We start from the raw sequence: 26,740 nt of genomic DNA on the forward strand, positions 1-26,740 counted from the left end.
TGTGAGATGCCATTTGGGTGTGAAAGTTGGTACGGGGGCTTCTGCATGAGCAGCCAGTGCTCTGAACCACTGAGCCATCTCCCCAACCCCTCAATCATTTAAAACAAATTTAGAAGTTCAAAAACTGGAAGAAGCCGAGTTCTTCCTAGGTCTCTGAGAAATCTTGGATTTAAGAGACTCTCTGCCTGCCTTTATGGCCAGATACAACACATCCTTAATCCTAGCACTTTAGAAGGCACAGGCCCACAGGTCTCTGAGTTCAAGGTCAGTCTTGTTTACAGAGCAAGTTCCAGGACAACTATAAACAATGAGACTGTGTCTCAAATTTTTTTAAAAAATTATGTGTATGAATACTTGGCCTGCATGTATGTATGTGCACCACGTGGGTGCCTAGAGGCCAGACGAGGGTCAGACCCCAGGAGCTGGAGTCACAGGGGGCTGTGTGGTGCTATGCAGGTGCTGGAACTGGACCTGGGTCCTCTGCAAGAGCAGCCAGTGCTTGTAGCAGCTGAGCTACCTCCCCAGCTCCACACAGCTTGATTTCTAGGGCCTCTGGGAGGGAGGGGAAGTGAATTTCTAGTCCAGGGCCAGCCTTGTCTACTGGCTAGCTAGGGCTACATAATAAGACCTTGTGTCAAAACAAACAAAACTGTAACAACAAATAAACAAACAAGAAGAAAATCCCTTACATTGGTCAGAACTGACATCTGCAGAGTAATAAGTTGAGATTAAAGTTGGAAGAGCAGCGGTTCTCAAAGTGTGGTCCGTGAACCCACAGAATCTACCTTACCTAGGGATTTTTTTTTTAAAAAACAAGATTAATTTTTATTTGTTGCATGAGTGTTTTGTGTGTCCATGTACCATGTGCATGCAACACCAGCAGAGGCTAGAGGAGAGCTTCAGATACCTTGGAGCTGGAGTTACAGATGGTTAGCCACAGCAGAGGTGACGGGAACCAAACCCAGGTCCTCTGGAAGAGCAGCCAGTGCTCTTACCCGCTGAGCCACCTCTCCAGGCCCCTTTCCTAGGGATGTTTCTAAGTAGTTAAGAACCTGGGCCTCATGTTAGGATTCCCAATGAGAACTTCAAGGGTAATGTAGGTGGATTCTTTTTTTTTTTTCCATCTTAAAATCTGAAAGCGTATGTCTACAGGAGATCAGAGGAAGAAGGTCACGACACTTAAAGAGGAGGAGTAGAACCCTCATTCAGAATCTACATGCAGGCATACATTTAATCTCCAAACCCCAAAGTTGCAAACAAGAAAATATGAGTAGAAAAACATCTTTAACTCTGGACGAAAAGAAATTGACAAACGAGTACAGGCGTTGGACTAAAAGGGTGGGAGACGTAAGCTCATCCGGCTCATGCAGCCCAGTGACTCAAGGCTACGAGTTTCACAGGTGTTTGGGGACAGTACGGATGCAGTATTTTGGTAATGCTTCTCTCGAGCCACCACTAAGCTACTCATTAACAGGTGACAGGCTCTCAACCCAACCATGGGAATCACGACGCAGAGGGAGAGTCAGAACTTCCCAGGGTCTGGCATATGCTGCAAACCCAGCAGTCTGGGAGGCTGAGGCAAGAGAATCCTGAGTTTGAGGCCAGCCTCAAACTATATAGTGGACCGTGTCTTAAAGCTAATTAACAGCAAACATTCTAGGACACTTGGATAATACCCAGTCAGCCAACTCATACTCAGCTGTAGCTATCTGAGACGGACTCCCTATGTAGCTCAGGCAGGTTTCGAACTCATGAACCTGCCTCAGTCTCCCAGTGCCATTATCGGTTCTCAGTGGTTACTCTGGGCTGATCTGCCACATAGTGATAGGCAAATGGGAAAGTAAATCCTTTGGGAAGACAGCAGTATTAGAACCACCAGTATTAGCATCTTACAGAAACATCTCTGGCTATTCAGAACTATCAGAAAATTGTTTTTCTGTATAACAAAATTTGGCTGTATCTAGAGTCAACAGATTTGGTTAATATTCAAAGAAAAATGTAAGACTATTTTGGAAGGAAAACAACCCCAGGGTGAACAGGAGCAGCAGAAAGTCTCCAGCCCTCTCCAGGGTTCCCGTTTACCCTAACTTCATCCCAAGTCCAGCTATGCCGCTTTGAGAACTCTCCTCTCTTCTCTTACCTGCACATGGATAAAAACAACTCTCCATTTTTGCTTAAGTATATGAAATGTGAAGCTGCTTTTCCTTTTTAAAAAGAACTGTACAGGAAATGAAAGAAAACACAAAAGTATAAAAACATATAAACAGATCAACACAGATTTCTGGTTTAGTTATATAGGAAATAAGCTTAGCCTTGGGAGCCTTAGATGGTTCATTCTAGCAGACAGTGAGAAGGGCCTTACTTTCATTAATCACTGCACTGACAACGCATACGGTCATTCTCACCTCTACCCTCTCACCTCCTTCCCACCTGTCTAGAGTCTCCACCCCATCCTCCCTACTCATCTTTCTCACATTCATGCCCATTTGTTTTATTTAAAGACCCACTGAGTCTAACCAGGGCCATCTCTGCGGCCACGAGTTTGAAGCTATCTGAGGGAGCCAGAACACAACAGAAGATCAGTTATCAACCCATGGTTCTTGTCCACAGGACCTTACATAAGAAGCTGAAACACACAGGCTTACTGTCTTACATTCTTGGAGAAGATAAGAGACTTTTTATTAAACCAAGAATTCCAAAAAAGAGAGGTTTTCGGTTTTTAAGGATCAAATTACTTAGGAAAAAACCAAACAAACCCAGCAGGGGTCCTCAGAGAGATGGCTCATAGGTTAAGAGCAGTTGCTGCTCTTGTGGAGGATTGGGGTTTGGTTCCCAGAACCAACATGACAACTTAGAACTGTTTGAAGTGATAGTTCCAGGGGTCTGATGCCCTCTTTTGGCCTCCCAAGGCACCGGCATGCATCTGTACATGTAGGCAAGACAGTCAAAAAACATAAAGTAAAACTAAAACCAGTTCTTGAGGTCCTAGCTAGAGCAATAAGACAACAAAAGGAGATCAAGGAAATGCAAATCAGAAAAGAAGAAATCAACTCTCACTATTTGCTGATGATATGATAGCTTACATAAGTGACCCCAAAAATTCTACCAAGGAACTTCTACATCTCAAACACTTTCAGTAAGGTAGTAGGATACAAGATTAACTCAAAATAATCAGTAGCTCTCCTGTACACAGATGATAAATGGGCTGAGAAAGAAATCAGAGAAACATCACCCTTCACAATAGCCACAAATAGCATAAACTATCTCGGAGGAACTCTAATCAAACAAGTAGAAGACTTGTATGACAAGAACTTTAAATCTTTGAAGAAAGAAATTGAAGAAGACACCAGAAAGTGGAAAGATCTCCCATGCTCTTAGGTAGGTAGAATTAACACAGTAAAAATGGCAATCTTACCAAAAGCAATCTACAGATTCAATACAATGCCCATCAAAATCCAAGCAAAATTCTTCACAGACCTCAGAAGAACAATACTCAACTTCATATGGAAAAGCAAAAAACCCAGGATAGTCAAAACAATCCTGTACAATAAAAAAACTTCTGGAGGCATCACAATCCCTGACTTCAAACTCTACTACAGAGCTACAGTACTGAAAACAGCCTGGTATTGGCATAAAAACAGACAGGAGGACCAATGGAACCGAATAGAAGACCTGGATATTAATCCACACACCTTCAAACACCTGATTTTTGACAAGGAAGCAAAAAAAATATTAAATGGAAAAAAAGAAAGCATATTTAACAAATGATTCTGGCATAACTGGATATCAACATGTAGAACAATGAAAATAGACCCATATCTATCACCATGCACAAAACTCAAGTCCAAATGGATCAAAGACCTCAACATAAAACCAGCCACACTGAACCTTATAGAAGAGAAAGTGGGAAATACACTTGAACGCATTGGCACAGGGAACCACTTCCTAAATATAACCCCAGCAGCTCAGACACTGAGAGAAACAGTTAATAAATGGGACCCCCTGAAACTGAGAAGCTTCTGTAAAGCAAAGGACATGGTCAACAAGACAAAAACGACAGCCTACAGAATGGGAAAAGATCTTCACTAACCCCACATCAGACAGAGGTCTGATCTCCAAAATATACAAAGAACTCAAGAAACTGGACACCAAAAGATCACATAATCCAATAAGAAAATGGAGATAGAACTAAACAGAGAACTCTCAACAGAGGAATCTAAAATGGCTGAAAGACACTTAAGGAAATGTTCAACATCCTTAGTCATCAGAGAAATGCAAATCAAGACAACTCTGAGATTCCATCGTACACCTGGAAGAATGGCCAAGATCAAAGACACTGATGACAACTTATGCTGGAGAGGTGGTGGGGAAAAGGGAACACTTCTGCATTGCTGGTGGGAGTGCAAGCTGGTACAGCCCCTTTGCATGTCAGTGTGGCGATTTTTCAGAAAATTTCAAAACAACCGTCCTCAAGACCCAGCAATACCTCTTTTGGGTATATATCCAAAGGATGCTCAATTGTGCCACAAGGACAAGTGCTCAACTATGTTCATATCAGCATTGTTTGTCATAGCCAGAACCTGGAAACAACCTAAATGCACTGAAGAATGGATAAGGAAAATGTGGTACATTTACACAATAGAGTACTACACAGCAGAAAAAACAACAACAACTTAGATTTTGCAGGCAAAAGGATGGAACTAGAAAACATCACTTTGAGTGAGGTAACCCAAATCCAGAAAGTCAATTATCACATATACCCACTCAGAAGTGATTTTTAAACATAAAGCAAAGAAAACCAGCCTACAAATCACAATCCCAGAGAGCCTAGACAACAATGAGGACCCTAGGAGAGACATATATAAATCTAATTGACATGGTAAGGCGAAAAAGACAAGATCTCCTGAGTAAATTCGGAGCATGGGGACCTTGGGAGAGGGTTGAAGGGGAAGGGGAGAGGCAGGGAGGGGAGCAGAAAAAATGTAGAGCTCAATAAAAATCAATAAAATTAAAAAAGAAAATAAATATATAAACCACACACACGTATGTGTATATATGTGTGTGTATACACCCATATATATGTATGTGTGTATACACACACATACACACACACAAAAATTACAAAAAGCCTTAGCCGCTCTGGTATAAATCCTTCTAAAATGTATTACATTACTTTGTTTTATTTAGAGTACATAGGCTGTAATGTAACCTTTCCTTGATTTTGTTTTTTTCAATTCTGGTGTTTTTAAAGATTAACTTTTTTTACATGTCTATAGCCGTGTCTGTGTGCATATGTGTGTGTGTGTGTGTGTGTGTGTGTGTGTGTGTGTGTGCATGTGTTCACTGGGGCCAAAATAGGGCATCTGATCTCCTGGAGCTGGACTTACAGACACTTGTGAGCTGTTTGACGGGTCCTGGGAACTGAACTCTGGTCCTCTGAACGATCAACAAGTGCTCTTAATTGCTGGGCCACCTCTCCAGGCCCACAGTTCTCAGTCGTTGATTAATGGACAAGTTTTCTTCTAGGTGTCAACTGAAAACTCAGACACCAAATTATCAAATCCATAAGGACTGTGTGTTAGGGGTAAATACATTTTACTTTGCCAGCTCTATTCAACAGATACTAGGAGGCCTCACCTAAGAAGCGAGGCCAATAAGTAAAAAAATTGATGGCATCCAAATTGAAAAAAATAATAAGTAAAATTATCTTTATCCCCAAATAAAATGATCCCACAATCAGGAAACCCTAAAAATTCCACAAAAAGCATTAGTACAAATTTTCATAAAATTGCAGGACACACAATAACACCTAAAAATCAGCTGTGTTTCTACACACTAACCATGGATAAACCAAAATGAAAATCAAGAAACTGATTCCATACGTAATAACACCAAAAAGAAAAATATACTTATGAAAAATCTTAGTCAAAGAAATAAAAGACCTGTACACTGAGTTCCAAGCCAGTCTGGGTTAAATAGTGAGACCCTAATTAAGTAAAACAAACACACAAATTATTAAGAGAGAAACGCCAACTCATGGAATGTGAGAAAAATATCACAAAGCACTTATCTGACAGCAGGCTAGGGCTCACATATGTAAAGAACATATAACAGAAACCAACCCAGTACAAAGCTGGGCTAGGACTTGAGTAGACATTTCTCCAAAGAGGAGCTAAGCGTGGCCAATAAACAGACAAACGATGTTCACATCTTCTCTTCAGTGGCGTGCAGACCAAACAGCAGGAAGGGAGGGAGGGAGGCAACTTACAGTGGGAGGTGTCTGGAAATGCTGTCATAAACAACGCCAGCTGCCTGAGATCAAGGCCTGCTTGGGCTACACGCTGAGTTCAAGGCCAATCCCGAACAGACCTAGTCTCCATTCTGAAAACAGGGCCTGTGTTGTAGCAATGGCTTTGGATGTGATCCCTGGCATTGTAAATCGTCTCGAACAGAGAGACAAAATAAGCCTACAATGACATTTCTTTATACGCGTGGCGACGGCCACTTAAAACCTATAGAATCACACAAGTTGGCAAGGATATGGAAAAACAGGACTCCTTGTGCACTGGTGGGAGTCAGAAATGCACAATATTTATGAGAAACTATGCTGGTTCTTATAAAAAATATACCCCATAAAACTATCATAACCCAGCAACTAATTTCTTGGTATAAATCATAAAAATTGAAAGAAGAAACTCCAACACATCTGTACACTCAGGTTCATCCCAGTGTTATTCCTAACAGCGAAGGACAAAAGCCCAGGTATCACGGACCGTGGCATGCACACACTCTCCAGGGCACACAGAAAAGTATGCATGCGTGCACTCGCGTGTACACACACACACACACACACACACACACACCGTGTATAGTCAGTCTTAAATATGAGAGGAATTCTGATATAAGCTACAACATGGATCAAACTTGAAAATGCTATGTTAGGTAAAAGAAACTATTTCAAATCACCACGAGTCCACTTACGTGGTGTCAGAGGCAGACTTGAGATGCTGACTCCAGGAGCTCAGAGGTGGGGAAAGGGGGGCGTTAGTCTTACAGGTACAGAGTCTCAGTTTAGAAGATGAAGAAAGGAGATAGAGAGATGGCTCAGTGGTTAGGAGCACTGGCTGCTCTTCCAGAGGACCTGGGTTTGATTCCCAGCAGCCATATGCTGGCTCTCCACGCTCTGTAATTCCAGTCCCAGGGTGATTAGACATCTTCTGGCCTCCAAGGGCCCTCTGCATGCATGTGGTACACAGACATACATGCAAGCCAAACACCCAAACACATAAAAATAAATAAATTTTAAAAAATGAACATTCTAAAAAGGGATGGAGATGGCTCTACCACAAAATGAACATAAAGTTTTATCACAATGAAGAGCAGGGTAAATCTGATACAATGGAGATACGCTATCCATCGGCTAATGCTTTACTGCTGTGGTAAGAATCCCACACCCACGCCTACCCCAGTGCCCAGTGTTAGCACCTGTCCTCCCAAAAGATGCTCTCATGCAAATCAGACTCACTGGATAGAAAGAACAAGATTACAGGCCACCGTGGGAGTGGGAACCTTCACGGTAACCTGAATACCGTGCTATCTGAGCACTTCACAGAGCCTGGCCTCACCCAAGCATGCACGCATGACCTCTTTGGTCAAGTGACTTTTAGCAGATGCACAGTCATTGCGCTGAGTAACAGGAAGACAGGAAGAAAAGGGTGAGCTATTGTCCTAAATATGCAAGCCAGCCCTGAGAGGAAAACAGAACACACAAGCCTCCCTGTGAACTATGGTAGCCAGATTTAGCAAGTAAAATTATAGGGCTCTGTTGTTTATCGGAAATTCAAATTTCACTGGGCTACTATCTTATCTGGTAGTGATCTGAAGTTTGGGAATTGAGAAGAAAATCAATAATCCAGGCTGTTCTGATCTGGGGTTACTGAGGTCTGCAAGGAGCCCATGCTGGGAAACCTACTGATTACAAAAAAAGAAAAGTTAAGGCTTGATTTCTGAAAGTGATGGTCAAGTTGCGCATGGGGGCACACGCCTTTAATTCCACCCCTCAGGAGGCAGTGGCAGTTGGATGTCTTTGAGTTCAAGGCATGCCAGGGATATAAAGTGAGACCTTGTCTCAAAAATATCCACAAAAAAACAAACAAACAAACAAAACCAAACAACAAAAAGTGTCCTTTGACTCCAATATAAAAACCAGCAGAAAGAAGAAAGAAACAACCATCAAGTGCCCAAAGTCAGGCAGCAGGAGGGGCACTAGGGATAGTTAGCGGCTTCTTTCCTTGAAGGCACACTACCGCTTACATTCTACAGAGCCGCTGAGGGAACTCCTGTGCTATTTCTTTGTGATTTGTTCATTTGTTTGTTTCTGGAGATTGAAGCCTTTGACTTGATGTCAGGCCAAGTGCTTTGCCAGTGAGTTGCACCCCTAGTCCCTCAGTCTTGCTAATACTTTGAGCCCATGTTGAAATAATGAATGCTATCAGGCCCTTCTTAGCTTGTAAATGACTACCGTTTTCCAGCACTGTTTCAGCATCCAGCAACACTGCCTGCTTTCCTGAAAGCCTGGGCCAACCGTGAACCTGATCAAGGTCCTTCTCTTCTTCAACCTGCCTGCTGCACCTGCTCGCTAGTTAGAGTTAGGTTTAGCGGCTAGGGCTGGCTCTAGAGTTCTTCCCCAGGGGGAGCAGCTAGTCTCCAAGGAAGAGGAACTGTAACCCTGGCAAAGCTCTTTCAAGATTATCTGGGTAGCTGCTAAGGCACCAACCAATAAAAACCTCCGAAGCTCTATGACTGCCTTTAAAACAAAAAACAAAAAAAAAAAAACACATAAACAAGCAGATACATAGAAGTCCTATTGCAAATGAAACTGGAAGAACGGATGGGAAGGTGATAAATTCTGCACATTCCTAGACTGAAAGGCTGAACCAAAACCCCCAAAGACACCCCTTTCTTCTTTATGTAACGAGACACACCTTTCCTGCCCCGCAGTCCCTGCATCGAGCTCATGTATTCATTCATCTGCCCATTAGGTACATTCGTGCTACTATGTGCCAGGCACTGTGCTGGGAGCTGGGGTAACAAAGATTAGCAGTGTGTGGTCCTCTCAGAGTTGGCAGGGCCACCTTGGCAAGCCACAGCCAGTCTATGACAACTGGATCACCTTGTCCTTCACGGCAGGTGAGCGCAGTAACAGGGCGGCAGCAAACTAAAGGTTTCTCCCAGGGAAAACTGGGCGAGAATGAGGGAGGACCGAAGCTGGCGCTGGGCAGGGTCCAACTTGGGAACCCGGAGGCAAAGGGACTGATGGCGCAGAGGACCCGTTGCGGTCACTGCCAGAGACGACAGGCAGCTGTGCTCCCACAGGGAGGACACAGATGTGGGTGCAGCGACGGCTGGCACGAGCCAGTCCGGGCGTCTCGGGGAAAGGGGGACAGTTTGAGGAGACGGTTAGGGGTGGACTCGGGGTGGTGCCCAGAGGACTGACTGATGCTGGGTTTTTGAGGGTTCCTTGGACCTCGGAACAGCAGGGTCTGCAGCAGAGCCGGGGACCAGAGCGTGCGGACGGGAGGCGCGAGGGCGGGGCGGGGCGGGCAGGCCGAGTGCCTTGCTGTGGGCATGGTGGGTGGGCAGGCCGAGGCCCCGTCCCGAAGGACCCCTCGCAACGCGGGGAGAGTGGGAGTCCAGGGTCCCGCTAGCCCGGGGAGAGGCGCGCCTAGCCCGCTGCTTACCTGTCAGCCACGTCCTTCCGCGCGGGCGGCGTCGTCTCGCGCCTCCCGGCGCCTCCAGGGATCGCGTGGCAGCCCACGCCGGCGCTCCCCTCCGCTCCCCTCGGCTCGGCGTTGGTAACGCCCGGCGCCCCCTGCAGGCGTGGTGCCGATGGTCCGCTCTGGGCAGCCCGGTGCGGCCCCTCCGCGGAGCGCGTTGGTTCGGCCCGCCAAGCCCGCGGGCGCGCCCACCTTCTCGGCTGCGGCGCTGCGCCCGGCGCGAGTCACGCGCACAGCCTCGCCCGGAGTCAGCAGCCAGGGTGCGGCGCCGCCCTGCGCTCGAGCCGGGGTGGGAGGGACGAGGGACGCAGACTGCGGGGTCTCGCGGGCAGGTGCGTGTGGCCTCCGCCTTCGGCATCGGCAGCGAGCACCTCACTGTGGATTCCGGGAGAGCAGCAGTGAAGAAATGTGAAAAACAGAGCAAGGACAAAACGCCAGAGCCTGACCTCCCTCGAGACCAGTGGACTCGGCCACTGGGGTGTGGTGTGGACAGGGCGGGCACTCCGGCTTCGGGGTTTTCAAAAAATACCCCATGATGAAACTTGGTACCCATGCTCCTTGAGGGCAGCGCGGGCTGGGCTGGGGAAGGACGCCAGTGCCTCCCTGCTGCTCCAGGCGGGCCGAGCAGGCGGTTGTTCTGTAGGCAGTTACTGGAAGCCCAATAAAGCGACAACCATTCTAGAAATGGCGAGAGCCTGAGACCCTATCCTTTAGAAGCTCCACCTTTGTATGGCAGTCAAAGCAGCAGATAAAAGTCATAGTGTGTTAATGTATCCTAGTCTCACAGTCACAGAAATGCTGGAGACTTGAGTTTAACGAATGAGTGAGAGGAAAGTTTGTCGAGCTTGATGCCACATGCCTTTAATCTCACGGGGCAGGCGGATCTCTGTGAGTTTGAGCTAAGCCTGGTTTTTATAGTGTGTTCCAGGACAGACAAGGCTACTACATACATAGTAGGATCCCGACCCCCAAAGCAAGCAAACAACAGCAAAAGCAGCTGTAGGGGGAATCGGCATAGAATAGACAAAGGGTCAAAGTAAGGATATTTGGGGGTGAGAAGCGGTGGAGCCCTGGAAGAGGCAGTTGGACAGGTTTGGATGATGGAGACTTAGAGTTTACCTGTAAATGATGGAGAGACAATAAAGTTCTTGCTTGCTTGCTTTTCTGTTTTTTGTGAAGCAGTTTTTTTTTTCTTTTTTTCCTACCTGGAGTTCTATGTAATGAAGGCTGGCCTCAGACTCACAGAGCTCTGCCTGCCTCTCCAGTTCTGGGATTAAAAAGTGCACCACCACACTTTGCCCCAATAAAGTGCTTTATGCAGAAGCAGGCAAGTTACTTAAGAACTTTTGAAGTCAGGTTTGCTTGAGGGTGAAGTGGAGTTGGTTGTTAACTCTTCCAACAGGGGGAGCCATGAGGAGGCACCTAGTGCCTACAGAAGCCAGAAAAGGGCATTAGATCCCTTGGAACTGGAGTTACAGGTGGTTGTGAGCCACGGTGTGGATCCTAGGAATGGAACCCAGGTCTTTCTGCATACACTTGGTACACAGACATACATGTAGGCAAAACACCCATACACATAAAAATTTAAAAATAATAAAAATAAAAATAAGAGGCCATGTAGTTTCAGAAGTTGAGGCCTCCATTTTAAAGTGGCCAGCATTTGTCAGAATAATCATCTGAAGTCTGTAGTCTTCTACATAGAGAATAAAGCAGTTACCCAAAGAGAGGAACAGTCAAGCACTGTTTCAGTCCAGAAGGAAGCCTCAGGAGGGGCTTTCTGAGCTGGGTCAGAAAGGCATCACCTGAGAAACCGAGAATATTATCCTCCAGAGTGGAGAGCCAGAACACACAGGGCAGCTTCAGTTTACACGGGCCAGGCCCACACTGTTAACACCTCCCAGAAACCTGGAGAGGACAGGCCCAGCTCACTCTGCACCTTCTCCTTCACCACCTTATTTACCACGGATGTAACCCAATAAACAAGGAACACTTCCCTAGCCCCTGCAGTTCCAGCCTCAAATATTTTAAGATACTTACAAAGTGGTTTGGAGGATGTGCTGGCTGACTTTGTTGGTCAACTTGACATGAACTAGAGTTATCAGAGAGGAAGGAGCCTCAGTTGAGGAAATGCCTCTATGAGATCCAGCTGCAAGGCACTTTCTCAATTAGTGGTCAATGGGGGAGGGCCCAGCCCATGGTGGATGGTGCTATCCCTGGGCTGGTGGTCTGGGTTCTAAAAGAAAACAGGCTGGGCAAGCCAGGGGAAGCAAGCTAGTAAGCAGACCCCCCCCCCAAGGCCTCTGCATCAGCTCCTGCATTTGGGTTCCTGCCCCGCTTGAGTTCTTGCCCTGACTTCCTTCAGTGGTGAACAGCAATGAACATAAGATAAATAAACCCTGGAGAGATGGCTCAGTGGTTAAGAGACAGGACTGGTGACTCAGGCCTGTGAGTCCAGCACTTGGGAGTATGAGAAGGAAGGTTTCTGTGAGTTCAAGGCTGGCCAGAGCTGTAGATTAGGTTCCAGGTCAGTTTGGGCTAGAGAGAGATCAGCAAACAAAGAGAAATACAGGTCTGGGAGGTAGCTCAGTTGGTAAAGTGCTTGCCTTGTAAACACAAAGACCTGCATTTCAGCCACGATGGGAAGTGATGATACATGGTTGTAATGCCAGCCCCAGGAGACCTGGGCTGTGCTGGCTAGCCAACCTGGCTGAACTGGTGAGCTTCAGGCCAATGAAAGGTTGTAAGGAGGCGAACAGCAGTTCTGAGAAGGATGCCTGTAGCTGGCCTGCACATACATGGGTACCCATTGCATACACACTTATCCACATGCATGCATACATTAAAAACATACATAGGAAGAACAGCGGCTTTCAGTAATGTTTTCGTTCGCCCATTCATCCATCAGCCATCTATTAGAGGCGCATGCTAGAACCAGGAAGTAAATCGTGATCAAGTCATCGTCTGATAAGTGCACAGAGGCAGGAGCAGGAATGAGCACTAAGGCAGGGTACAGTGGCTCACACCAACCACACCAGCACTTGGGAGGCAAGAAGATCATAAATTTGGGGCTAGACTAGGCGGCTCAGTTCTAGGCCAACCTGTGAGTTCCATAGTGAGGTGAAGTCACATAATGTACAATTCAGTGGCACTTAATAAATTAACAGATTGAGTCCAAGTTTTTAAGAATAGGCATTAGATTCACTAGATTAAAAAAAAGGGCAGGGAAAAGCATTTGAGGATATGAAAACAATATATGTTCATAATGACATGAAACCCAGCAATTTCAGGATAGCTGAAGGTAGATGGAGCAGTGATTGAAGACAAGGCTTGAGAAAGGCCCAATAATTGTTGTTGGTTTTTTTTTTTTTTCAGACAAGGTTTCTCTGTAGCTTTGGAGCCTGTCCTAGAACTAGCTCTTGTAGACCAGGTTAATCTTGACCTCACAGAAATCTGCCTGCCTCTGCCTCCCGAGTACTGAGATTAAGGGCATGCATCACTACCGCCTGGCTTAGTTTCTAAATTTTAAATCTATGCAGAAAGCAAAATTAGGACTAGACATTGACATTTTCCTCTCAGGAATATTAATCTGGAAATACTAAGAGATGATGCAGATGGAAAAGAACCAGCAAAATAGGCTTGCACATGCATGTGTGCATGCCTGTGTATGTGCAGGTGTGTGTGTGTGTGTGCCTGTGTGTGTGTGTACATGCGTGTGATAAAAATCTGAGCAAAGGTAATAATACTAGAGTAATAAGGAAGAAGAAAGACCAAGAAATAGGATGAAGAATTCATATGACTTGGTGACTGACTGAATATAACTAGAAGAAAAAGCAAAGGGTACCTTCAATTTGGCCACTTGGGTGACAGCGATGATGTCCTGGTATCTGGGGGAAGTGGTCATATATAAGTTGGGCATGTGGGTTTCCATTTTGAGAGGTTCCACTAAGTGAACAATCTCAGATTCAGTTCACTATTTAGACTAAGACCTAAGAAGGGTTGGAGGCTACAGAGCTGAGAACTGTCTTCTGTTGGTAGGGATATCATGAGTTAGGATAAGATACTCAGAAAACTTAGACCTAGGACTGAGCTCTTGGGACATATGCTGAAGATATGTGAACAGGATAGGATTATGTAGTTAAAAGTGTGTGGTCAGGGTGGTGGTGGCACACACCATTAATCCCAGCACACAGGAGGCAGAGGCAAGTGGATCTCTGTGAGTTCGAGGTCAGCCTGGTCCACAAAGTGAGTTCCAGGACAGCCAGAGCTATACACAGAGAAACCCTGTCTTGAAAAGCCCACCTCCAAAAACCAACCAAACAAAACAATATTGTGTGGAAATGTGTGGTCAGACCAAGGCCAACACAGACCTCAGGGGGAAGAAAAGCAGTGCAGAGCTGAGAAAGGAGAGGGGCAGGGAATGTGGGACCCAGGCTATTGCTCTATTATCTATGGATAATGCTGCACGATGCTATTGCTCAGACTGCATTATTTTCACTAGGGCTCCCATAGACTACACACATCTCTTGACTCTTAAATAAGCAATTTATTTCTCCATTTATTTCTCCACAAACTTCTTGGAAACATTTTTTTTTCAAGTACATACAATTTCTTCTCAAACTTATTTTATGGAAGACAAATGCTCACCAGCAATGGCTTACATCCCATCCAGAAATTAATCTTTAAATCTCCTGGGTTGTTCCCCTTCTGCTTCGAATGCCTGAATACACCTCAGTTCTTAGATCAAAGGGGTCAGAAAGGGGAAGGCAAAACTTTGCACTGTCCTATCCAGGTGGGACCAGCCTCTGTTTTCTTTCCTTTCTTCTTTTCTGTTTGGCCCAGAAATTCTCCTTTGGCTTCTTCAGACCAAGTCTTCACAGCTCCCTCTTCCTTTGCTACTCAGGGCCAGCCAAACACTCACCCTGGCACCCTGACTCTTCCAGATAAATCTGAAAACGGTATCTGGGTGGGGATATGTTCCTGTGGGGTTCTTGAAAGGTTTATAGTTGCTCTGGGTATGGGAGAGACAGGGTCCAAACTGAGGCTCTTAGGCCTTACCTTCTTCTCTGTTGCCCTTCTTCTCCTCTTCTACATCCGCTTGTCTGGATTACCATATGGAAGGAACGACAGGAGGCTTCGACTTGCTTTTTCTTGAAATGCTGTAACTCTGGCTGATATCTGGGGGCTGTTATCGCTTTCCTTGCCTTTCCTGGGCACAGCTTTCTTGGGAATGAAGAAACTGAAGCCCTGGGAGTCACTTTATGCTGGTGTCTGAAAATCCGAATCCCTTTTTATTGAGTTGCATAAATACAAGAAAGGAAGAGCAATGGCTGACTGACTGAGATTTTCCTGAGGACGTCCGCTTTTTACAAGACCCTCTTGCTTGTTTTGAAGGCATTGGGCTTCAGGGTCTTGCCAGACGTGATGAGGGCTCCAAAGCCATGTTTATGGGAGAATGCATAGGCAGAACGTCGAAGGCCTGGGTGTTTTATTTTGGTCTTGACTGGGGGTGGCAGCGGATGTTTCAAGCAAACATGAATCCTGTTCAGAACCTATATTCAGAGCACGGGGGACAAGGTTTTTAGAATGGAGGCCAAGGCAAAGGGGACGGTGAATTCCGTCTGTGCAGGGTCCCACTTCCACTCACCTTGTCCACATTGACAGGCCAGAGGAACAATCTGAGGAAGTTGTAGCCAATCCCAGGAATCAGACAGAGGATGGTGCTGAGCACAAGACACAGCCACATCTGTGGCTGGTTAAGGATGTTCCTGGCCACACCTGCAAACAGTGAACCCGGAAAGGAGAGGGTGAAACAGCTTGGGGAGGGAGATAGAGGTAGGGGTGGGAGAAATCAACAGGGCACAGCTCCATTCTCCAGGCCCAAGAAGTCAGTTCCTGATTTCCAGACAGTCTAGGCCCTTGAGAAGTAGTACACATGTGAGCAATGTCTTCTCTTTGCATAGCTACTCAGCAGCAGTAGCTTCCCCTTCCTGGGAAACAGTTGCTTTGGGGGCTGATGCAATTCACACACCTTTGTCTCCCTCTAAAGGCAGGGCTGGACAGAGCAGGGGGGAGGGCGGTTGTAAGGGCCTCCTAGTGCATTCATGCAAGAATGAGTGGAAGGCACTGGGGCCAGCAGAGAGTGGAGAGGTTAGCATGCCTCCAAGCCTGACTACCCGAGTTCCATCCCTGGGCCCCATATGATGGAAGGTGAGGACCAACTCCTTCAAGTTGTTATTTCTCTCTGTCTCTCACATGCCCAATAAATAATTATATAACGGATGTGATACAATTTTAAAAAAGACTCAAAGGCTTTGGGGAAGAAAAATGAGTCAGTGATCTGCCAAGAGGCAGGCAGCAAGTACACAGCATGGTCTCTGCACACTGTAAGAGAGCAGAGCAATGTAAGACAGGAAGGCAGTTTGCCTCAGCAGAGAGGAGTGTGTACTGCAGGTTCAAGTCATTTAATTAAAAACGAACACACACACACACACACACACACACACGCACACAAACACCAAAGGCTAGAGAGATGGCTCAGTGTTTAGGAGCACTGGCTGCTCTTCCAGAGGACCTGGGTTCAATTCCCAGCACCCACATGGCAGCTCATGCCTGTCTGTAACTCCAGTTCCAGGGATCTGACAGCCTCGCACAGACACACATGCAGGAAAAACACATACCAATGCACATAAAATAAAAGTTATAAATCATAAGCAAACAAAAGCCCCCAGAATTCTGCTAATAATTCTTGCTCTGTTGTTTCAAGAGAGACTTGTGAAGATCAAATAATCTAAGATATTTGAAAAAAATTGGAAATTCTAAAGTGAACTATTCTCCTGGGAAGGCTCTGCGCCCTTTGGAGCAGAGACTGTATTCATACTCTAGCTAAGCACCACGTATGTAACACATAGTTTCTTAGTAAACATTAGATTAGCGTTTTATTAGGCCTCCCCCATGCCAAGCACCCGCGGGTCAGGGTCTTACCTAGGAAGTGGAAGATGCTGGGGAACATTAGGTACAAGCCATCACTACACAGGAAGAGTAACATGCAAAAGTAGAAACCCAGGCTCCCCCAGATGAAGGCATGGCTTATCAGCGTCCAGAAGTTTGTCCTCAGGGCGATCTGAAAAGCACCGGCTCGTGGACAACGCTGTACAACTCGTCAGCCACTTGCATCGGCTAAGCCTGTAATGGAAGACGCCCCCTGCCCTCTCTCCCTTTCCTGCCGGACAGGCTCCCCACCCAGCCCCCTTACTCCTACCACCAGGGGCCACACCTGCATTGTCACCACCCAGATCAAGGTGGACTGCACTATCAGGGAGAAAGACTGGAAATCCGAGATGTCTTTTCCATCACTGCGCTCTGAGTTGAAGACGGTCCCCATGGAGACAAAGAACAGTACGAAGGAACTGTAGATACCATGCATTAGACACTTCAGAAACTCCTTCTTGTTGAAATACAGGTTGTGCTGTCCTGGCTCATAAAGCTCTGGGTAACACAGACTCCATGTTTCATTCACATCCTGGTAACATCAGAGGGGAAGGAGACCGTCAGAACCTTTCCATCTCCTCAGAGCAGGGGTGTCTCGCCTCACTCAGTCTGCTGCCAGGCTGCCCAGGCATTTCCTCATGGAGTGCTTGAGAAGCAGAACCAGAGAACAGAGTAGTGACCACAGCCCTCTCTAGGTAAGGGCCTGTAGTAGAAGAAAACTCGGAGACGGGAAGTTGGGAAGCACTTGGAGGCACTTAGGATTTGGGGGTGACAAAGGGGGCAGTTTGGCTCAGGGGCAACTGGAAGGGAGGGCTGGAGTGTGGAGTGTGGGAGAGGGGAGGAACTAGGGCATAGGTCCCCAGGTAGAGGTGTTCCTTTGTTAAGTTTACGTCAAAAGTCAGGGGGCGGAGGCAGGAAAATCAATTAGAATTAGCAAGTCCTTTGGAAGCTGCTCTTCATCGATTGTGTTCCTCTTTGAGACTCTAACTGCTGCCCAGAATGGAGGCTGGAGTAGAAGCATTAGGGAGAAGAGGTATCAGACTCTTCCTACAGAGGGACTCTCTAACAGGGACAGAATCAGCCCTGGGCTGGTTCCCTGTGTCATAAGGTATTGTGCCCACAGCCCCATGGCTGGCCTTAGAACTCTCACTGAGGCCTTCCTGCAGCAGGTGGTCTCATCCTAGTACCTCTGAATCGGCTTCCCCTTTCTCAGTTCTTTGCTCTACCAAGTCTTGGCTTAACGGCTCGGTTCCTCTCATTAATTTTTGGAGGATTCCTTCCTCACCCTATGCCACTGTCCAGTGGATCAGCTCCTTTCCCTGCTCTAGAAATTATTTTCTTCACACTTGACTTTGGAGAGCTCACTCTCGTTACCCTCCTTGCTCTGTGAGTCCAGGGTTTCAGCCCTGTCTAAGAACCCTGCTCCTGGGTCTTACCTTATCAAAGAGACTCAAGCCGAGGATAGGGAGGGAAGTGTAGATCAGATTGTAGCAGGTGATGAACCAAGTATCATAAACTGTCTGGAAGAGTACCAAGGAGATTGTTTTTAGATTACTTTCTTCATAAAGCCCAGCTCTACCTCCCAGGTCCAATGCAACCCTCTCCTGGTCCCCTGCCTAGCACGACTGAAACCTAGGTAGAGTCCCAGCGTTTCTTTGATCTTACTCTAGAGCCCACATCTTAGACTGAGGTAAGACCACGCTGAGCTTCCAAGATTGACCTGTACTGTTCCTCTGGGTACAGAGAGGACACAGCTAGACTTCCAAGGAAAGCTAGCCATAGTCCTGAGCCTCTAGACCAGTGAAGCTTGAGGTTCTTTTCTTTATCTGCCTGGTGGCTTGCAGTGGCTTCTGTGGCCCTGAACATTTACTAGCAGGACAAGGGAGAAAGATGCAATGACGCTCCTCCAGTTGAGTGTTCCATCTGGAACCTAGGGAGGGCTGCTTTCCTCACTGTCCACAGGAGGTCCGACCACTCCCGCAGACCAGACTGGCCTGACTAGGATTGGGGTGAACCAGTCTACCCTGTCTGCTGACTGGTGCAGACATCTCCTGAGATAACCGATCCTCATGTTGTTTTTCTTGGAATTCCTCGAGAGACTCCTGAAAGACTTCTCACAGGACAAAGCGCTCTTCTTATAACACCAAAACTACATTTCCAGGCCAGGTTGTGGTTTCATAGTCACACGTGAAATTAATTTATCAGGGGAACAATTCTGTGCATGTTGGAGCCCTGGCAGCTGTAGTTCTCAGTACAAGGGAATACCGTGACAGTCTGCCTGTCATGACCCAAAAAGCTCCTGGAGGCTTGCCCAGTATTTAGTCTAAGCTGCAGGGATGATATATTTGGACTGTTGTCATTATTCATCTACAGACTTGAAATATAACCACTGTACAGTACTTTGGAAGGATGTAGAATGTAACTATTATACTTTATGATTCTGATGATTTAAAAATAAAGGTGGCTCTTCCACATTATAGTCACAAAATTAAAACCAGTATTTAAAAGTGGAGAAGTCCAGTTCCCGAGGATCTGAAACCCTCTTCTGGCCTTGGAGGATACCAGGCACATGTACACATACATACATGTAGGCAAGACATTCAAATATATAAAATAAAAAATCTAAAAATAGTAAAAGTAGAGAATTGTTAAGATATCATGGACAACCAAAACAAAAATATGACTTTGAATGCTAAGAGAGCGTCCAGATCCTCCAATTTTTCTTGATTTTTTATGTTGAGAACTCTAGTATCAGTGTAGATCCTGGGAGAGTTCTGAAGGTAGCAGTCATGATGTGGAAAAGTAAGGTTAATGTAGGTTTGGGCAGCAGGATTAACACAGGGTGAGGAAATGGATACGTATATACCACATATATACTACATATACTGTCTTCTAGAGGAGGAAAGCGGTTCCTCCTCTCTTACCTGTGCGGAGAACCCGTTGAAGAAGGCATACCAGAAGTGCACCAGTGTAAAGGCAAAGTTTTTGTAAAAGAAGTAGCTGAGAAACTTGCACATGCGATTGTACGACCAGCGGCCATGGACCAAGAGGAGGCGCTGAAGGTAGCGGAACTGGCAGAAGGAAAAGTCACTGTTGAGCATGGCCTGCATCCCTTCATGGCCGCTGATGCCAACCCCAATATGGGCAGCTGCAATGAAACCCCAGAGATTCCTAAGACAGGAAGACTTTTGCTGGGTTCTTACCCCTGGGAAGTGAAAAGGGAGCGTGGAGATACAAGCCTTTTATTTTACATTTGGGACGACTGTTAGACCCAGTTAAAAATGGCACCTTCGTAGTAGAATCTCTTTTGATTGATCACCCTTTCCCCATACTCTGGGAAGCCCCCTTTCTTCACTCTGTTTTGGATACTGTCATTTAAGATTGCTTGGTAGATCCAGCACTAGAAGGTTGTCCTCTGTCCCATGCCAGCCACCTGAACTCTTTCTTACTACTCAGATAGTTGTGATTTAAATCCCTTGTTATCCACAGAAGCTACTTAAATGAATTAAGAATACAGGGTGAATGCCAATCTAACACAATATTTAATCACCCATATTTATCCAAGGAGCAAAATCCCAGCTATTCAGAGAGATAGGCAATGAATATACTTTGTACTTAAAGTGAATTTTGCTGGATAAAGCAAGATTGTATTTGATAGACCATAAGACACCAAATTTCCTAAAAGTTTTAATTATTCTCCCAATTCACTGTTCTGGTCTTTTTCACTGATTTTCTCATGTATATAGCTACATTATTGCTCAATGGGGGTTAACTGAAATGTCTTTTTTCTCATTCATTCATTCATTCATTCATTTATTCATTCATCCTCAAGACAGGATTTCTCTGTGTAGTCCTGGTTACACTGGAACTCATTCTGTAGACCAGGCTGGTCCCCACCTCAGAGATCCACCTACTTCTGCCTCATGAGTGCTGGATTAAAGGCGTGCACCACCATGCTCAGCTAGGACAACTGAAGTTTCTAAAGAGGCTGGAAATAGAGGCTGGACTATCTGGTGGTGCCTCCTGCATGAGATTTTGTTTATACCTCACAGACCAACACGTTTCTAGACACATACGTGAAATTTAAATCGGAAAATTTCAGCTCTTTGCTTCTACTGGTATGAAGTTCAGTAAATCACCTACCCCCCTCTAGCCAGGGGAGCCCCAGCAGGTTCTAGGGAGCCCAACCTTGAGCCCACAGACTTCAACAGAAAGAAAGACCCTGCACAGAGGGTCTTTCTGTGGAGCAGATGCCATCTCAGATGGAAGGCACAGTAGCTGCACAGCCTGCTGTGATGCAAGGGTGGGCATGCATGTGTTTGTGTGGGGTTACCATCACTGTATCAGTGAACGGGTCTGACGTGGTGCATGCCTGTAGATGTGGATTTGGTGACAGCGCCAGTATACAGCGTGTGAGTGGGGTTGTGCACATTAGTCGCACACTTCATACGTTAGGTGGGAGTTTGAGTCAGTGAATCAACAGCACAATACCATTTAGACCAGTTTTGCCCACAGAGGAAAAGAGGGATAAGCCATGGGTGGGGACTACTGCCCACCTCCCCTCACATGCCTTTGATCATGCCGATGTCATTGGCCCCATCCCCGATGGCCAGTGTCACCACTTTCTTGTACCTCTTCACCAGGTCTACCACTTGGGCCTTCTGCAGGGGTGTCATCCGGCAGCAGACCACCCCCTTGCACATGCACGCCGTCCGCAGCAGCTCCAACTCCATGTTCCCTTCTAGAGCATAGGCCTGTAGCGCCAAGACACACTTACTCAAGGTGTTACCCCACAGTCTCTCGGGGGGACCTTCCCTTTGTCCTCTCCTTTCTAGGGCAAGCCTAGCTCCTCACAAGGTGTGCTACCCCTGACAGGGGTCTACTTCTTGAGTTAGTTCTAGACGTGAGTTATTCCCTCACATCTGGTTCGGCTCTAGTGGGAAATCATTTATGGCCTCTCATTGGTCAGAACAGTCAGTGGGTCATTAGGCCAAGTGAATTTTAAGGGTCCTGTTCTGCTTGTTTGCCCCTTTACCCCAAGCAGCAAGCCATGTTAGTAGGAAAAACCTGAATAAAGAATAAAGGGAGACTTTTCTTCTTCTCTTTGGCTTCACTTTGTTAGTATACACTTGTCTAGAGTAGCCTGGGAAAAGATGTCTTTCAGGGAATGGTGCCCAGGGAGGGAAATAGAGAAGGCTTATTTCCTGAAGCTGGGTGGCCCTGGGGTAGAGGGCTCGGAATAAAGGAGCAGAGAGGTGTTCTGTGCTGCCCACCAGACTGTAGCCATTGATGACCAAGCCATAGCTGCCGTTGGGCGTCTCGTCGAGCACTCTGAAAGGTAGTTTGGTTTTCCTGGCAAGACAAATATTTATGGGATCTGACTCCAGGAGAGACTCAGGCTTCATCTTGTTCCTTGCAGCCCTGGAAACCAAAAAAAACGTGGTCAGAGTCTCATCTGAAGCCCTACAACGTAGGAAGAAAACAACATGTCCAAGGTAAAGTGGACAAGGCGGGACCCAGGCCTCTGCAGAACAGCAGCCCTGGAAACCAAAAAAACGTGGTCAGAGTCTCATCTGAAGCCCTACAACGTAGGAAGAAAACAACATGTCCAAGGTAAAGTGGACAAGGCGGGACCCAGGCCTCTGCAGAACAGCAGATAGCCTTAGACTCATGGTTGCCGAGGCCTTTGCTGCCGCCTTCCTGTTTTCCCACCCATACTCTAGGTCCTGTAGGCCAAATATTTCTTTATAAAAGTATTTCAGCTATTTGGGGCGTTTGTTTGTTTCCCTTTCCTCATCTCTTCTCTGTGCCTTCTGTGGAGGGGGCCACATCTGGGGTCCGGACTCAGGCTGCCTTCCCACGTGTACCTGAGTTCTTGCAGAACCGTTTCCCTGTCTGTGCCTTCCACCACGAATAACCCATCCATTTCATCCTTGAATATCCTACAGGAGTAGGCAATGTTCACAGCAGTCTCTGTGGAAAAGGAAACATGGTTTCATTTTGACTGCTCCTTACAGAGTCTTTATAGGGCAAGCTACTTGGACAGGGGTAGCAGGCTCAGAGCCCATCCGTCCATGTTTGCTCTTGATCCATTAAAATAAAATTTGTTTTTCATGAGCCAGGGGAGACTGTAGCCTAACTGTAACAGGTTAGTTTCTACTTGGCATTGCCTTGGGGCGTGTTTATGAATGGCCAGGGTCATTCAGACTTTATCTTCTCTAAAAGGCCTTTCCTTATTGGTGAGTGTGCATGTGTGTGCCTCAGTACACGTGCGGAGGTTGGAGGACAGCTCGTAGGAGTCTGTTCTCTTCTTCTCCCACATGGGTTCCAGGGATTGATGTCAGGAAGTCACAGTCCTAGAGGCAAGCGCCTTCCCCCTCTGGGTCATCTTGCCGGCCTGTGGATGTGTTTTGTTGAAAGTATTGTTCCAATTTCTATGCTAAATATTATGAGACTAGAGACATGCTCAATTTGCAACATTTCTTTTATATTAAGAAACCTCAGATTTGGAATAAATTAATACTAAAGAAAAAATAAAAATAAAATTAGTGCCCAAGTGCAGTGAGAATGCAGATGAGAGATGCATTTTTTTCCCCAGAAATTTCTTACTGGAAATTCTTGAAGGATTCATAGGACTGTGTAGGAGAAGCAAAGCTACCTTGAGCAGGACAACAATCCAAGCCCAGGAGTAAGAACTGAGTTTGGGGAGGACACATGAAAATAAAGGTCACAACAGGGGACAAAGACATGTGAGTGGCAACAGGCCGCCTAGGTCCTGGAAGGCCAAAGGGAGCTTCCATCATGAAGTCACCGCAGGTCCTGGAAGGCCAAAGGGAGCTTCCATCATGAAGTCACTGCAGGTCCCCGGGCAGAGGTGGAAGATGAAGTCAGTCTATGTGAGGACAGTTAAGTTGATGGTTGCGTGCAGACGATGCTGAAGTTGGTAAGGACAAGAGGCAGAGAGAGCAGACAGACAGGGAAGAAGGGTGGCAGCAGTCGGGATTTTCAGAGGGAAGGTGGGAGGTGGTAAGAAAACAGATCTCGGGACAACAGAAAGGGCTGTTACACACAACACTAGAAAGGGCTTCAGCTGTCCACTCCTTCCTGATGGGTCATGTCACCAGTGACCACCAGCCCAAAAGCAAATGACAAATCACATACAAACATGGACAGGAAGCCAGGTAACCGGCAAGCTTTCGTCAAACGAAGAAGGGAAACATGGTTGAACCGGGCAGAAAGGGGCTTGTCCAGGTGAGTCGTTTCCTTTACCTTGTTTGTCTCCAGTTAGAACCCACACCTTAATTTTGGCTTTGGTCAGGGTGCAGATAGTCTCGGGTACTCCGCTCTGAAGCTTGTCCTCGATGGCTGTGGCCCCTAGTAACTTCAGATAGGAAACACTGGTGAGTGAGGTCCAGGACAGCCTGAAGACTGCATGCGCACCTCAACACTCTGAGCTGACTCTCCTGCTGGGAGGCTCCCAGAGGGAAAAGGTAGCATGCCGTGCCTCTGCCACACACAGCTGTTGTCTCTCTGTGCAGCCCTGGCCGTCTTAGAACTCACTCTGTAGACCAGGCTGGCCGCGACCTCACTGAGATCCGCCTGCCTCTGCCCGGGATTAAAGGTGTGTGCCACACCTGGCAATACGCAGGTTTTTTTTTTTTATATTTTATTTTATTCTTATTCATTTTACATACCAACCACAGTTACCCCTCCCCCTACCCCCTCCTCAGAAAGGGTAAGGCCTCTTAACATGCAGGTTTTTTTAACCACACACCAAAATCAAATTTAGAGACGCAGCGTTAGAAACTGGAGCCAGAAGCCCTTGTCCAAGTCCTATATGAAGCTATGCGCTCACACCAAAGCTTCACTTCTTGTATCAGAGCTGGTTTGACTCCCCTGAGAGCACCCAGGGCTTTCACGACTTCCCACCTCACTGGATCAGGAGAATCTTGTCTAACACTAAGCCTTTTGTTTACAGTATCCTAAGGTGCTGACATGGGGCGTGAGCCCCACAACCAAACTGAGGAGCAGGGAGAAGGAAAGCTGAGGTCTCTACCATTTGCTTTTTTTTTTTCGCTGTCAGTAATTTCTCTTTTTCTAGTAGAGCCAGCTCGATCAGTCTAGTAACAAGCAAATGCACACCTTTTAGGGTCATCTTATCGTCTCTTTTTCTTATGCCTATAATTCAACCCATGTCCAAATCCTATTGGCTCTCTTCAGAAGGGCAAAGTGTGTACAGCCCTGTGGTAACCACCTTCTCCTCAGCAGCTGCTCTGTGGAGTGGTGGCTTGAGAAGCTGTCACATGACTTCTCTGCTCCAGCCCTCCTGTGACTTCCTTCAGTATCAGGTGTCACACTGGCCTATGAGGACTCTGAGGACTCTCACCTTCTGTCTCGGGCCTTTGCTCTGCCCCCCTCACTCATCCCATTCCAGCTGATCTGCTCCTTAACAAGTCAAGCCTGCCCTTGCTGGGGTCTTTCCTATTGCCCTCACGGTGTGTGACAGTGTGTGATGAGCTGGTCTTCACAGCGAGAGAGTGGCCTGGTTTGTCAGCTCCTAAGGATTCTCTCAGACGTCAGACCGAGTGCCTCTGCCCCACAAACCTGAAGCACATGCTGACCTTCTCTTCTGCCATCATTTCATTTTTCCTGTAATATTTTCACCACTAACATACTGTATATATATATTTCTTTTGCCTGTTTACTGTTACATAGGACACAGTGGCTAATAGGCAGCCCTTTATATGTTGAATGAATGAGTAAATTATTTTTGTCTTGACTATGACATTAATTCATTCTGAATTACCAAATCTGTATATTATTCAGATCTTTTTCTTCTGGATCAATTCCTATTTCTTCCCTTTCTTCCTTCTTCATCCCTCTCTTTCTTTATTTTGAAACAGAATCTCCATTTTGCTATGTAGCTGAGGATGATCCTGAGGTTCCAATCCTCCTGTCTCCACCTCCTCAGTGCTGCAATTACAGGCTCATGTTCCCATACCCAGCTTTATGTCACACTGAGGATGGAGCCCAGGGCTCTGTGTGTGCTAGGCCAGCACATTACCAACTGAGCTGCGTTCCTGGCCCCAGATTGTGTGGTTTCACTGAGAAATTCTGAGGGCTAAGAAGAAGGACTTAAAACAAAACTGTAGCCAGAACAATTTTTCATAATGGATTTAGAAGATTCTAGGCCTGTCCAAGCAACATGAAACCCTGTACTTAGTTTTTCAGGGACAAAATTTTGTGGCTTTCTTGTTGAGCTTACCCATCTTCCTCCCAGAGAAAGCCTCATGTGTCGATCCTGTGGAGGTCACTCTTAGAACCCTTGCGGTCTACGAGCTGCCATTCCCACCATCTCTCCCTCAGTCTTCTTTATACTCACTATCAAGTCTCTTTCAGCCTCTTCATAGACCAGATTTAATTTTCTTTCCCGATCCTCTAAAGTCAGGCAGGCTTCACTGTGCTTTTTAATCCACGTCTGGAAAAATGTATTATCCAACTCTCGGTAAGCTACCATGAGGGTGCGAAGGCCTTCACTGGCAAAATCCTGGAAGATACATGTGTGTGCCAGGTCTGAGCTGGGTAAGACTGCGATAAGAGACTGGAAGACTGACCATAGGGCCAACCTTCCTGGACAATAGAACTTCCTGGGGTTAGTCTTGTACTCTCTAAGAAAAGTGTTCCAGGAAGCCAGGTGAGGTGACCATGTATGTAATCAGAGCACTTGAAGACCGAGATTGGAAGCTCCTAAGCTCAGGCTGGCCTAGGCGACATCTGGACTTCCTTCTAAGATCTGGATAATAATTACTCCCTACAGAGAGGGTAGTGATGATGATGGCATGAAATGGAGAGAATAATAAACTAAGAGGGAGTTGTTATAAAATAATGTTACATTAAAAGGTTATAACTTTTAGCAAATCCACATTCAATTTTCCCCTCATCCTTTCTCCACCAGGCACTCAATAAACAACTTAGAC

The 26,740-nt window shown here is 46.4% G+C and overlaps 2 protein-coding genes across 3 annotated transcripts in view; both read right to left on the reverse strand.

Annotated features, from left to right (window-relative positions):
* Rusc2 (RUN and SH3 domain containing 2) overlaps positions 1-9,885 on the reverse strand; it is a 50,430-nt gene extending 40,545 nt beyond the window's left edge. The window contains exon 1 of one of the 2 annotated variants that reach the window (XM_085677222.2): positions 9,741-9,885. The gene's annotated coding sequence lies outside the window, so the exon portion shown is untranslated. Of the gene's footprint in view, positions 1-6,981; positions 7,152-9,740 lie in introns of those variants that run through there. The other variant, XM_085677224.2, reaches the window with a different exon arrangement.
* Positions 9,886-14,311: 4,426 nt separating this feature from the next.
* The window catches only part of LOC125390791 (phospholipid-transporting ATPase FetA), a 121,689-nt gene continuing 109,260 nt past the window's right edge, over positions 14,312-26,740 (reverse strand). The window contains exons 19-29 of the mRNA XM_087897168.1: positions 26,146-26,310; positions 24,033-24,144; positions 22,631-22,736; positions 22,037-22,184; positions 21,334-21,517; positions 19,688-19,911; positions 18,200-18,283; positions 17,050-17,295; positions 16,758-16,896; positions 15,421-15,551; positions 14,312-15,325 (exon numbers count right to left, since the gene is read on the reverse strand). Of these exons, the coding sequence (XP_087753294.1) occupies positions 15,140-15,325; positions 15,421-15,551; positions 16,758-16,896; positions 17,050-17,295; positions 18,200-18,283; positions 19,688-19,911; positions 21,334-21,517; positions 22,037-22,184; positions 22,631-22,736; positions 24,033-24,144; positions 26,146-26,310 (1,725 nt within the window). The 3' untranslated portion in view covers positions 14,312-15,139. The remainder of the gene's footprint in view (positions 15,326-15,420; positions 15,552-16,757; positions 16,897-17,049; positions 17,296-18,199; positions 18,284-19,687; positions 19,912-21,333; positions 21,518-22,036; positions 22,185-22,630; positions 22,737-24,032; positions 24,145-26,145; positions 26,311-26,740) is intronic.

Source organism: Myodes glareolus, chromosome 16, assembly GCF_982192425.1.
Source record: "Myodes glareolus chromosome 16, mMyoGla1.1, whole genome shotgun sequence".
Lineage (NCBI taxonomy): Eukaryota > Metazoa > Chordata > Mammalia > Rodentia > Cricetidae > Myodes > Myodes glareolus.